General features: G+C 38.0%; 1 protein-coding gene across 2 annotated transcripts in view; it reads left to right on the plus strand.

The window, feature by feature from the left end:
• The window catches only part of UBQLN1 (ubiquilin 1), a 48885-nt gene extending 38706 nt beyond the window's left edge, over positions 1-10179 (plus strand). Inside the window, exons 7-11 of one of the 2 annotated variants that reach the window (XM_007969598.3) lie at positions 492-634; positions 3390-3473; positions 4663-4778; positions 5769-5937; positions 8202-10179. In XM_007969598.3, the coding sequence (XP_007967789.1) occupies positions 492-634; positions 3390-3473; positions 4663-4778; positions 5769-5937; positions 8202-8354 (665 nt within the window). In that variant the 3' untranslated portion in view covers positions 8355-10179. The remainder of the gene's footprint in view (positions 1-491; positions 635-3389; positions 3474-4662; positions 4779-5768; positions 5938-8201) is intronic. The other variant, XM_007969599.3, reaches the window with a different exon arrangement.
• The last annotated feature ends 4211 nt before the right edge of the window (positions 10180-14390 follow it).

Here is a 14390-nt window from a genome sequence, read left to right on the forward strand (position 1 = left end):
TTTCAAATGTTAAATGTGCCTACTATTTTACTTATTGAGTGGCAGTACACAGTGAAAATGGGTGGAGGCATAAATCTTTTGTTCCTTTGGACATGAAGGCTTCCTTCTTTCATAAGGGTAAGCGATATTGAGTGCCAAATATGATTCTAATTAATCCTTTGCAGTCCTGGAGGAAAAGTTGGCTCAGTCTTTTTCACTGTATGGAATTTTTCAGCAGTAATTTTGACCGTATCTAATTTTTGCCTTAAGTTGACTTCAGAAGTCCTCCATTAGACAAGATTTTACTGTAAATACAACCAGAATGTTTAAACTCGTAAGTCCTCTTTTCCTGGTATATGTTGGGCATGTACTTTTAGAGATCTTTTAGTTTTAAAGTTGTTTCATAGTTCAATTGATACATAATATGTATAATCATTTGTACCTGGTAAAATTAAAGCTTTAACTTTTGTGTATTCTTCCTTAATATGTCTTTTTTTAAAACAAACTTTCAGCTAGTATGTTCAACACACCAGGAATGCAGAGCTTGTTGCAACAAATAACTGAAAACCCACAACTTATGCAAAACATGTTGTCTGCTCCCTACATGAGAAGCATGATGCAGTCACTAAGCCAGAATCCTGACCTTGCTGCGCAGGTGAGTTTGTAATTGTATTGAAAAGGACTGTGCAGTGTGAATTAAAATAATCTAGTAATTGTGATTTTGGCACATTTGTGTTGTGTATGATATCTTAACACACTAGAAAAGTAAACTGTGTCTCCAGTTTTTTAGACCATGTATTTCTTTGTCGTAAATTAATACAAAACATCTTTATCTCTGCCATTCATTGACTAGAAAGAAGTGCAGGTTTCCTTTGTTTCTACATATGTTGAGTTAGGAGACAAGTACAAAGTTATGGAATGCCCACTCTTTTGAAGATCAACTACTTAATTGTAAATCTTGAAAGCAATTAAGAGCAATGTTAATACGTTTGAAATACTTTTATTTAGTAGATCACTCAGATTATAATAGTCACACTCAAAAAAAATAGTCACACTCAGTTGTAAAATAGTATGAAGTCATTTATTAAAGACGGGGGATTTGTCAGAACAAAGTTCTCATTCTTTCAACTATTGATTTCCCTGCTGAAGATCGTATACTGGTCCCTTATTAATGTATTCCTTTTTCTAATTTGTTTCTAAAGAGACCACAGCTAAGAAAATTAGGGGATCTCAATGCTGGCTGAACATTCAGGATCACTTGGGAAGCTTTATAGACAGTACTGACGCTTGGGCGCCATCCTTAGACATTTTGTGATAATTGCATCTGATAACTCCTTCCCCCTCAAGTTCTCTAGGTACTGTCTAGGTTCCTTACCATAGGGCTTGAAAAACCACGGAGAATGTGAAATAAACCTTGATCTTCTGTAGTTTATATTTGCTGTTTGTTAAAAACGGCTTCTGTAGTGCGTCAGGAATTTGGAAGACTTTATAGTTAATCCCATCCCTTACATTCTAAAAGCTTTAAGTCAAATGAATGGTTTTTATTTTCTAAATTCTAGAGCTATATTGATTCAAGTATCTTTGACGTATAATTCTCAGTAATAACTTATGCCCTCACCAAATTTGTGAAATTGGAAATAACGAATTTTAAGAAGAATTTTTGTGTCTGTGATTCTGTATATTGGAGGTACATTTTATGGAAGATTGATTTATGCATATGAAACTTATCACACTGAGTTGTTAGTATTAAATGCCTCAATTTACCATAATAAGCCATTTTAAGTGTGTATATGGCTAATACTGAATGTGCATCTTGCTTTCAAAATTTGACTTTAACAAGCACATGCCTAGCAATTTGTAATAATCTTAGTAAAGTGACTTGAGCACTCACATACTATTTTTTTACTCTAAAGCACAATGTTGCTAATACTAGATTGGCAGGTCTTGTATTACAGATAATTTAGAAACCATTACAGTGTTCTTGTTATCTGCAGATTAAAATCTGTGTTTTTTTCTATTCTTTTGATTTTTAAATATTTAAAAAGAGTCTTGAGTGTAAAATCTTGTAGTATAAGCACTCAGGTAAGTTATAAGAAATATCCTAATCAAATGAGATGATTATCTGCGAATAAATACATTTAAGATGACATGCTTTTTTAATATTAAATGAAGTAAATTCCAAAAGATATGTGTGCTAACCTCGTTAATATGTTCATAATAAAGAAGTATTTGACTGGAACCAATAAAGAAGCAGGTTTGTTGACCTTAAGCTGATATTAGTTTACTTACTGTGAACTTATTGGTCACTTTGAAATAAATACTGTATATTCCTGAAAGGTTATCTGACATCTGCTTTGGTTACTGTATTGAAATTAACTAAAAGATCACTTTGCAAGAATTGGGGTGAATTTACTCTACCAGCATTTACATTGCTCTTAAATACAGTTAACTACTTTATGGCGAGGATCATTTCCTCCCCAGACTTTGGATAGGTAAATAGGCTGTCAGTAAATCCTTGTTAGTTGACTTTTTTACTCCATCTGGAGAAAATGATATAAAATGTGTCTTTTGAAGCTACAAGAATTTATTAGTTTCTGGTTATGCTGATTGTGTATTTTAATCTTATTTTTAGGTATATGACATCATACTAATATTGATCCTGATTTTTAAATTCTTAACGTTTATTTGAAGGTTAGGAGATGCCACTTTTCTCATCTGTGGTGGTAGTGAGGTGAAATCCAGATGCTAATCTTGGTGTTCTCAAATGGATTTACATATTTTAGGTCTTAAATCATTTAAATACTTTGCCCAGAGGACTGTTGGTGCTAGGCCTGGCTGATTTTCACCTAGCAGCTCCATTTCTCTGGCAAGTTGGTTGCTGTTTTGCGGTGTTATTTTTTTGGACCTAATATTAGCTGTTTTGTAGTAGGCAGGTAGATGTAGTGGTCCTTTTCAGATCTGGATTTTCTCTGTGCCTGCCACTTGTGTGTCGAGGTTTCTAAGCAAGCCATGTTACATAGTTTCATGTATTGATGTTTATGTTTATTCTGTCAGTGTAGTAGAAAATATATCTTCATGAATGCCCGTTACTCCCATTTTTCTTTCAATGGCAAATGTTCACCTTTGTTCAAGGAAAAGCCTAAGAAAATGATTCCTTTTATTTTTTAGGATATTGCATGTCATTATCATAACCACCATTCTCATTGAGAGAAAAGATGCCTTGTTTTTGTTTTTATTCTTCTGGAGATCCCTCTTGTGGACAGTATCTTCCCTTTTCCTTTTTTGTTTATGTTCTACCTTCCTCTCTTTTAAGTGCCAGTTTAGGCACTTGGGGGAAGATAGAATAAAACAAGGTACATTACTTGTTTCAGATATTTCCAGTTAAAATTGTTTGAACACTTGCCCCATAGATGATGCTGAATAATCCCCTATTTGCTGGAAATCCTCAGCTTCAAGAACAAATGAGACAACAGCTCCCAACTTTCCTCCAACAAGTGAGTAAGACAAGATGTTAGCTGTCTTGGGTAATGATTTGCTTGAAAAAATTTGATGATAAACATTTTCCTTGCTCTTCTCTGGCTGATAGCAAAACATAGAATAGAGACCAATAATGCTGTCAATTCGTAGAGAATTCAGCTTGATCTTAACTGAGTCCCATTTCGTTGCTGACCTTTTGGTTATGTTTCTTAAACAAATTCTGAGGAAAGAACCATTTTGTTTTTGCTTTTTAGGACCTAGGATTTTGAATGCTTTGTTAATACCATAAACCATTTCCTTTCACTGTACTAACTTTGAAGTGCTTCCTTGTGTCATGTTACGCTTTATGGTTTAACTAATTTTGAGTAACAGGAAAGAGCTGCCCTATTCTGTTTTACAGGTTGTTTTCTTCCAAATTAATCGAATTTTTTTTTTCAATGGGTAGATCTCATTCCCTCAAACTCGGGATTAGTAAGATTTAAATGGTCAGTGTTGTCATATAAGGAAGGTTATATTATAAGCAAGTACTTGAGATTGCCATGGTATTTTATTATTTAAAACGACAAAAGAGAAGTTAGTCTTGGTGTTTTGAAACTGGTAGTTCTAGGGCTTCATATATTATGCAGATGACTCTCAGGCCTGTAAACCATTTTCCAAAGTTGGTGTCCTTGATCTATTGTAATGATGTAAGCCTATCTTTGGTTAGTCAGGTGGTGTATATTTGGAAGTAGTAAAGCTAAACTCAGCATACATGTATTAACGTCAAATTTGGAACTGTTGTTTTAGAGTGTACCTTACTGGTAAAATTGTTATATCAGTAACAGGTAACACTTGGTTAGGTGGAATATGTGGCTTTTACCATATTACCATGTCATAAGAATTGTGCATTTGGAGGTTGTCTCTTAGAAATAATACTTTATCTTCTGTTGGAGAAGGGGAATAGTTGTGGCTTCCAAAGTAGCTCCTGATTTTCTTCCATTATGAAAATGGCTTTCATGATGGACTTAGGAGGAGGTCAAGTAATGATTTGCACACTAGGTTTGCTGTCAAAGAGGAGACACTTGTGTTTATTTTGGGAAAGAAATTATGGATTACCAGTGTCCAGGAGTAAGGTTTTAGATTTTCTCCAGAAGCATAACAAAGATTTAAAAATTTACCTTCACTGATTTTAATTCCTTTGTAACCACTAGTTTCTTTCTTCCTTAGATGCAGAATCCTGATACACTATCAGCAATGTCAAACCCTAGAGCAATGCAGGCCTTGTTACAGATTCAACAGGGTTTACAGACATTAGCAACGGAAGCCCCGGGCCTCATCCCAGGGTAGGCTTATTTGGGGAAGATGATGAAAGTGCATAATGGTTACTTTCTCTGAGAATTTCAGATTTAGTAGTATTCTGCCTTTTTTTTTTTTTTTTGATTGTGGGGGAGACAGGGTCTTGCCCTGTCGCCTAGGCTGTGACTGTGGTGGTGCAATCATGGCTCACTACAGCCTCTACCTTTCAGGCTCAAGGGATTCTCTCACCTCAGCCTCCCGAGTAGCTGGGACTACAGGTGTGCACCACCACACCCAGCTAATTTATTTATTTATATATATTTGTATGTATGTATGTATTTTTGTTGTTTTTAGAGATGGGATTTTGTCATGTTGCCCAGGCTGGTCTCAAACTTCTGGGCTTAAGCGATTCGGCCTGCTAAAGTGGGATCAGAGGCATGAGCCACGGCACGTGGTCCCCCATCTCCTCCCCCCGCTTTTTTTTTTTATTTAGGAGTTGGATTTTTGCTGTTTTACCCTGGCTGAACTTGAACTTCTAGGCTCAGGTGATCCTCCCACCTCATTCTTCCCAGTAGCTGGGACACAGTGCCTGGCCATGATTGTTTTTAAGTCAGGGTTTTCAAAGTTAAACATTGTTATTATTTTTTAAATTCTTTTTAGAGATAGAGTCTCACTCTGTCGACCAGATTGGAGTGCAGTGGTGCAATTTCGGCTTACTTCAGTCTCTACCTCCTGGGCTCAAGCAATCCTCCTACCTCAGCCTGCCAAGTAACAGATACTACAGGTGTGCACCACCACACCCAGCTAATTTTGTTTTTATTTTTTGTAGAGATGAAGTCTCACAATGTTGCCTAGGCTGATCTCAAATTCCTGGGCTGCTGGGATCATCGGTCTCCCAAAATGAGCCACTGCACCAGGCCAAAAGGGCTTATTTTAAGAAAATAGCTTAGCTTAATTATATTAAAATGTAACCGATTTATGGACTGGCCTCTGGTTTTGCAGGACCTTAGGATATTTCCTTTTTGTGCTTTCTCTAGGTTTACTCCTGGCTTGGGGGCATTAGGAAGCACTGGAGGCTCTTCAGGAACCAATGGATCTAACGCCACACCTAGTGAAAACACAAGCCCCACAGCAGGAACCACTGAACCTGGACATCAGCAGTTTATTCAACAGATGCTACAGGCTCTTGCTGGAGTAAATCCTCAGGTATCAGTTCTTTTCCATTCAAGTTTTGTATTCCTTAATGTTGGAAATTTAGAAATTTCCAAAAAGAAGGAAAAAGGAAAGCAGTAGTTCTTAGGTGTTCAGGTTAATGAAAAATACGGTCTTAAGGATATTGAGTAAGAAAACAGGCATTACAAAAGTTGTTGACTTTGGTGCTATCTGAGACACTAAAGGAACATTGTTACGGTTGTAGAGAAGACATGCTACAACCTAAAGTCTTACTTTTTAGAAATTGCCTTTTAAAATGCATTTTTTTTTTAATTTTTTTATTTTTATTTTTTAGTTCCTATTTGAAAATCATTTGAAATAGGTTTTGCTTTAAAAAAGTTCTTAGGGAGGAATGGAAACTTGATTATCTCAAGTACTTCCAGGACAACTGTATTCTAGTCTGTCTTTTGACTGGAAAAAAGTCCTGACTACCTTACTCCACCCATTACACCATCTCCTGTGGTAGCTTGTTATGTGTGTGTGTATATATATATATATATAAAATATATGTGCTTGCATCTACAAACATACATTGGCTTTACTAATAATGTGCCATTATATAAAGATGATCGCCAGTTCAAGCCTATTTTATTAGGTTGTCTCCAAACTTCTTAATGTCTCAAGGTCTGTTAGGTGCTTTCTGTTTTCTTTTCTGGGTTTCTTTTCTTTTTTCTTTTCTTTCCCTTTCCACTTTCCCCTTTACCTTTCTTCTTTCCTCTTCCCCTTTCCCTTTTCTCTTTCCCTTTTCTCTTTCCTCTTCCCCTTTCCCCTTTCTCTTTTCCCCTTTTTCCCCTTTCCCCTTTTTCCCCTTTCCCCCCTTTCCCCTCTTTGCCTTTCCTTTTTCCTTTTTTTTTCCCTTTCCCTTTCCCCTTTTGACAGACTGCCCAGGCTGGGTGCCATCACAGCTCACTGCATCCTGCACCTCCTGGCCTCCAGCAATCCTTGCACCTTAGCCTCCGGAGTAGCTGGGACTACAGGTGCAGACCACCACACCTGGCTAATTTTTGTATTTTTTGTAGAGATGGGGTTTCGCCATGTTGCCCAGGTTGGTCTCACTCCTGAGCTCAAGCTATCCCACCCGCCTTAGCCGCCTCCCAAAGTGCTGGGATTACAGGCGTGAGCCACTGTGCCTGGCCTGCTTTCTGTTTTCAGGCCTTACTAAATACAATAAACAGAGTAGTGTTCTGTCTTATACATATCTGTATTCCTGATAAGCTAGCGTAGTATAGTTTCTGGCTCATGGTAGGTACTCAGTAAGTATTCATGGAATAAATAAGAAAGAAGGATTTGGAGTATTAGAATTAATTGTTATATAAGTTCACTTACCTCCGAATTACCAAGTAGGCCTAGGATTGATTGGTCATTTATGTGATTTATGTGGTTTTTTTTTTTTTTTTTAACTTCATTTCTGAAGAAAAGATTTGATGTTGCTGAATTGTCAGAATTAAGAGTATAATTTTGGGCCGGGTGCGGTGGCTCAAGCCTGTAATCCCAGCACTTTGGGAGGCCGAGACGGGCGGATCACGAGGTCAGGAGATCGAGACCATCCTGGCTAACATGGTGAAACCCCGTCTCTACTAAAAAATACAAAAAACTAGCCGGGCGAGGTGGCGGGCGCCTGTAGTCCCAGCTACTCAGGAGGCTGAGGCAGGAGAATAGTGTAAACCCAGGAGGCGGAGCTTGCAATGAGCTGAGATCCGGCCACTGCACTCCAGTCTGGGCGACAGAGCGAGACTCCGTCTCAAAAAAAAAAAAAAGAGTATAATTTTGGACCTGAAACTGAAACTCTTTTCTAAGAACTGACTGTCCAGTGTGCAAGTTAAACTCACATTCATTCAAAGAATCATTGAAACTTTAGAATTTCATACATGAGGATACTGGCTTTTATAAGTTACTCAATTGGTCAGTAGCTACACAAATCATCTAATTCTGAACTATTTGTATATATATGTGTGTTCAAATTTTTCTGCACGTACATGATCCTCTAAAATAATGGTTGATGTTTATTAAGCTTCCCCCCCTCCCCCACCAAAGTAGAGTCGTGATCTATTAGACGTGATTAGGTATAAACTAGACTATTTAAAATAAAGTGCTAATGGACTTTTAAATATGTTGGATATGTTTCAAGAGGTGGGCAGTGTTTTTGAAGCTCAGTAGATCAGCATATGTTATAAAAAAGCAATTAAAAAATTTTAAAAGTCGGGTGTGGCATGGACTGGCTTCCTTTGGAGTTGGATTAATTTTTTTTTCTTTAATAGCTACAGAATCCAGAAGTCAGATTTCAGCAACAACTGGAACAACTCAGTGCAATGGGATTTTTGAACCGTGAAGCAAACTTGCAAGCTCTAATAGCCACAGGAGGTGATATCAATGCAGCTATTGAAAGGTTACTGGGCTCCCAGCCATCATAGCAGCATTTCTGTATCTTGAAAAAATGTAATTTATTTTTGATAACGGCTCTTAAACTTTAAAATACCCGCTTTATTTCATTTTGACTCTTGGAATTCTGTGCTGTTATAAACAAACCCAATATGATGCATTTTAAGGTGGAGTACAGTAAGATGTGTGGGTTTTTCTGTATTTTTCTTTTCTGGAACAGTGGGAATCAGTGCTTTTCATTTAAGGCTACTGCATGCATCACTTCTGCATTTATTGTAATTTTTTAAAAACATCACCTTTTATAGTTGGGTGACCAGATTTTGTCCTGCATCTGTCCAATTTATTTGCTTTTTAAACATTAGCCTATGGTAGTAATTTATGTAGAATAAAAGCATTAAAAAGAAGCAAATCATTTGCACTCTAATTTGTGGTACAATATTGCTTATTGTGACTTTGGCATGCATTTTTGCAAACAAAATGCTGTAAGATTTATACTACTGATAATTTTGCTTTATTTGTATACATATAGAGTATGCACATTTGGGACTGCATTTCTAGAAACATACTGCAATAGGATATCTGAGCAAAACACCTGTAACCAAAAAAGTGAAGATAAGAAAATACTCTTAAAGCCGAGTATTTCCTAATTGTATAGAATCTTACAGCATCTTTGACAAACATCTCCCAGCAAAAGTGCCGGTTAGTCAGGTTTGTTGAAAATATAGTAGAAAAACTGATTCTGGTTATCTCTTTAAGGACAATTAATTGTACAGACACATAATGTAACATTGTCTCAACATTCATTCACAGATTGACTGTAAATTACCTTAATCTTTGTGCAGACTGAAGGAACACTGTAGTATACCCCAAAGTGCATTTGCCTAGGACTTTTCAGCTTCTCCCATAGGTAGTTTAACAGGCATTAAAATTTGTAATTGAAATGTTGCTTTCACTGAAAAAGTGTCTAAATGTTTCAGTTATTTTTGATCGCCATATAAAAATAGAACTCTCTTTTGGGTTTATCTGTTTTCTCATGCACAGGCAATACACGAATTTAAAATGAGTTGTGAGCCAATTGTTTCTGGAGTGTTTTGGTAGTTCTGTTAAGAAATAGTTAAATATTGTGCTTTTCAGAGCCTCAGAGAAAGGGGGACGGGGTGGGGGGGGGGGCAGTGGAATCTATCCTGGATGGGGCCAGCTTAAATAATACTGGCAGCCAAGATTCTGTTAGGATTTCTGTGCATATAGTATAGTAAAGAAGTATCATTCAGGGGTGAAAAACAAAGAGCCGTTTTAATGATGTTGAGTACATTTGGCTGTTTTATAGCCTTTTTCTTCCCTCCCCAAAGAATTCTGTTTGCCTAACTCCCAAACTGTTGGGGTGGTACATTCCTTTAGGACCAATTAAAACATAGTTTAGGGTCAGTAATACATTTGGCTGACTCTGGTTCAGTATTCTCTTAGGTGATTATATTCTCTCATGTACAGTTACAGGAAATTAAAATGTTAAAGTAACCTAAAATGAATTCAGACCAATAAAATCAAGGGAAATACAAGTTGATTCCATTACTTCTGTACGTTGCTTGCTATTAAAAAAGGTTAAGAGGCCAGGTTACCCACCAGTCCATGCACTGTTCTGACACTTTCCCCAGGAGGAAAACAAGTACAAAGGTTACGGTGGAGGCATGAGTAGAGATTGTTGAGAAGGGTATTCATGTGTCTTTGCTCTTTCTGCTTTATGCCTCAGTCTGGTTTAAGAACTTCTGTACTGGCGAATGTGGTATTCAGTGTGGGATAGTGTCATAACTAATTTGACAATTTATTAATCACAAAATAACAATAAATCTCTAGCTTTTACATTTGATTTGTCTTGCCTCTTTTGTAGAAAGAAAAAAAATGTCTTTAACTTTTGCTAACCATGTGTTTTAAAGGCTATTGAAGTTGATTTACCCCAGATTTTGTCACATTTTACATTCTTTATTTTTCAGGTTTTCCAATTAAAATGTCACATGGTCTTTTGTGGTGTGATAAAAAGATAGCACACTGGGAAGGTAGGTGACTTGAGCTCCACTTTTGATCTTGGTACTTGACTAGTTATGTGGCATTGAGGCATCATGATTTCTTTATTATACATGTAGTGGTGAGGCTTATAGGTGCGCTGGACTGGGCGAGAAGCTCTGAAGTACCTTCAAGCTGCTGCAGTGGTATGGTTTTTGTTTTTAATATGTTTACCTTTAGGTCTAAGTCTAAAGATAAAGATCTACATCTTAAGGGGTTCAAAATACTTAAAATTCTTATCAGCACTAAAAGGATGTTTAAAATACTGTAGGCTTAAACTGTTCTCATATTGAGTGATAATATTTAGTACAAATTGAATAAAGAATGGAGTAGTGAAGATGTCATTTGAGGATTTTATTTCCTAATTATACTATTTGTGATATCCTAAACAAAGTGTAGCAAGTACTGAAAAATCAGATGAATGACACCTGACCTCTGTGTGTATTAGAATCTTGAGTTTCAGACTTGGTTTAAATATGATAATGAAAAGAGTCTTTTATTCTTACTATGTTAATTTAATAGGTGTATCACAACAAAATATAACGATGGATAACAATATGCTAGTGACAAAAGTGAAGCTAAGCCATGTGTACAATGACATCCACATGATTAACCAAAAAAAGGCTATGTGATTAATGCAGGGAAATACTCCATATTGTACTACTTCTCTTAGAGATTACTATTAAACATGTTAACAGTCAACAGGAAGTCTTACATTAGAGAAGTCTATTTAAAGTTTTATCAGCTTTTTCCAGTCTCACTAGACCATCTCTTAACTATTCTTTAAGGTGATGCTGTATGCAATGAACACACTTCTGTACTTCGTGTATCTACCCTTCTCTCTGGTGTTGCACATGGTATTTATCTACTTTGGCTCCTATAAAGCCTACCATTCTTTCTGGGCTCAGTTCTGAAGGCGTCCTAAACTTTGCTGATCCAGTGTTTCGTTAACGCTTAACTGTTCATACTTAGCCTTTACTGTCAATCGCTGCATTTTGCTCCTCCCCTTCAGCTTGTAGCGTTTTGTTTTGTTTTTATTTTTCTGCTCTAAAATTGTCTTGGCAGTTACCTAAGTAACACCAGTTGTTCCTCTTCAACTTGTCTGTATCTTTTCTCATAGGCAACTATTATGTCAGAAAGTCAAATTATTGAACATCTACTGAGTGCCAGGTTCTTTTCCAGTTGCTCAGAGTATACCAGCAAATAAAACAAAATTCTGTCCACGTGGGGCTTACATAGTAGAATGTAGGCAGATAGCAAAACATCCAGATTGCTTGCCAGGTAATCAAAATCAGTGCTTTGGTGAAAAATTCTGCATAGTAACGAGACTAGGTCAGGAAGGTGGTGTTCTTATTTTATATAAGGTAGTCAGAGAAAGCCTCAACTCATTGAGGAGGTGACATTTGAACAGACACGAGTATCTGGAGGGGTGAACAACTTTTCCAGGAAGAAGGAGAACTAATGAAAAGGCCTGGAATAGTGTCCTTGAGTGTATGTCAACCTAAAGGGAAGAAGCTGAGGCACAAAATACAATTTCAAAAGAGTTTACTTGAGCCAAAGCGAGAACAACTGCCAGGGACCCATTTCAAGTTGCCTTGGGGAGTACTCTGTTTGGTTCAAGCAGGTTTTTAAAGGCAAAGGGGAACAAGGAGTGGGCTGATAAAAGTTTTGACAGGTATTCTCATTGGTTTCCAGAGATAACATTGATTAGCCAGGCTGTACACTGTTGAACATAGGGTAAAAGTTATGGCATCTACTGTACGTCTTAATGGCTACTTGGTGTCAGTCCAGAGCCCACATAGTAAGTTGCTTCAAGAGGTAATTATTTAGCTCAAGAGGGAATGAGACGTGACTGATGTCACATTTTAAATACCTCTCTGATCCTGATTAATTTAAATGGGTTTGCATTCCTCAGATAAAAACTTTTGTTTCTTTCTCAGTGTGTTTGTAGAACACAAGGAATCCAGTGTGGCTGGGCAAGATGAACAAGGGAGGGGGGAAACAGGATAGGAAATAGGAGAGAGGTGGGGGGGTTCAGGTATTTGACACGGAGGACTTGGTAATACACAATTCTTTATGACCCCACTGCCAGAGTTTGTGATTCATAGGGAGTTGGGGAAAAATTTGCATGTCTAACAAGTTCCTAGGTTGAACAACTAATGAAACAACTAGTGAACACCACTGCACTGCAGGAACCAGGGTGAAAGCAGGACGGCTTTTCGGAGGGTACAATCTAGTGAGAGGTCACAAGGACTTGGACTGGGCTGGTGGCAGTGGACGTGCTAAGAAGTTGGATTTGGGGTATGTTTTGAAGGTAGAGCCAACAGGATGGACTGATAATAGAGGTGTGAAGTTTAGAGCAAGAGAGGAGTCAAGGCAAACAAGGTAGAAAGACAGGAAAAGGAGTGGAAATCAGGATTTTGGTGTTGACATGTTAAGTTGAATGTACTTGATGGAACATTTAAGTGAAGATGTTGAGGCGAGTGGAGAGCGAGCTGCAAAGGAGAGGAACAGATAGGTCATAAGGTGAGAGCTAAGAGAGGTCCTGAAAGCGGGTGATGAAACTTACTAAGAAGGAGAGCGGTTCAATACACTGCTGCCTCAAGTTCTCATGGATTGAGTGTTAACCCTTTGCGTTTAGTAAAGGAAGGACCCTTGTGACTATGACTATAGCGGTTTAGAGTGGTGGGTAAAATAGTGGTTAGAGCAGACTGGCAGGAGGCACAGCTTGGAAGAGAGAGAAATGGGGCAGTAGCGGTGGGGAGGGTGCTGTGGTGGTGTAGAATTTTGCCTTTGTTTTTTTTTTTTTAAGATGGGAAATACTACAGCATGTTTTTATTTTAATTGTAATGACCAGTGTGGGGGGCATGGGGGAGGGGACTTGCCCAGGTAATTGTTTTCTACCAAAAGAGAGAAATGTACAGAGAGAAACGAGTTACTGCTAGCCTTTGATTCCCGGAAGAGGTTTTAAAAAAATAAAATCGGCACCTTTGTTACATGGGCTGAGATGTGAGAGAGAGTTTGTCTTTTCCAGCAATCATTTGCCTCAGCTGGGTTTGCCTTTTCTTGCCAGTAGAAGTGGCACCTGCCAGCCCATCTGAACTACACTTTTTTTTTTTTTTGAGACGGAGTCTCGTTCTGTCGCCCAGGCTGGAGTGCAGTGGCCGGATCTCAGCTCACTGCAAGCTCCGCCTCCCGGGTTCACGCCATTCTCCTGCCTCAGCCTCCTGAGCAGCTGGGACTACAGGCGCCCGCCACCTCGCCGGGCTAGTTTTTTTTTGTATTTTTTAGTACAGACGGGGTTTCACCGGGTTAGCAAGGATGGTTTCGATCTCCTGACCTCGTGATCCGCCCGTCTTGGCCTCCCAAAGTGCTGGGATTACAGGCTTGAGCCACCGTGCCCGGCCTGTTTTTTTTTTTAACTGTGGTAAAGTATACATATCATAAAATTTACCATTGTAACCATTTTAAAGGGTACAATTCAGTGTCATTAAGTATATTCATAATGTTGTATAACCATCACCAGCCTTCAGAACTTCCTTATCACCCCAAAAGGAAACCTTGTAGCCATTAAGCATTCAATCCCTATTCCCTCCTCACCCAAGCCCCTGGCAATTGCAAAATCTGTTTTCTGCCTCTCTATGGATTTACTTATTCTGGACATTTTATATAACTGGAATCATTTAATATGTGGCCTTTTGTGTCCGGCTTCTTTGACTTATGTTTTCAAGGTCCATCCATTTTGTACCGTGTAATCTCATTCCTTTTTATGGCTGATATATGATACTCCACTGTATGTTTATGCCACCTTTTATTCATCTGTTGATGGACCCTTTTCACCATTTTCCTATTGTGAACAATGTTGCAATGAATATTGGCCTACGAGTTGGAGTTTCTGTTTTCAGTTTGGGAGCCTGAAAAATCTGAGACAGATCTCAGTTAATTTAGAAAGTTTATTCTGCCAAGGTTGAGGATGTGCCCGTGACGCAGCTTCAGGAGGTCCTGACAAC

The sequence above is a fragment of the Chlorocebus sabaeus genome, chromosome 12, assembly GCF_047675955.1.
Source record: "Chlorocebus sabaeus isolate Y175 chromosome 12, mChlSab1.0.hap1, whole genome shotgun sequence".
In the NCBI taxonomy this organism is placed as follows: Eukaryota; Metazoa; Chordata; class Mammalia; order Primates; family Cercopithecidae; genus Chlorocebus; species Chlorocebus sabaeus.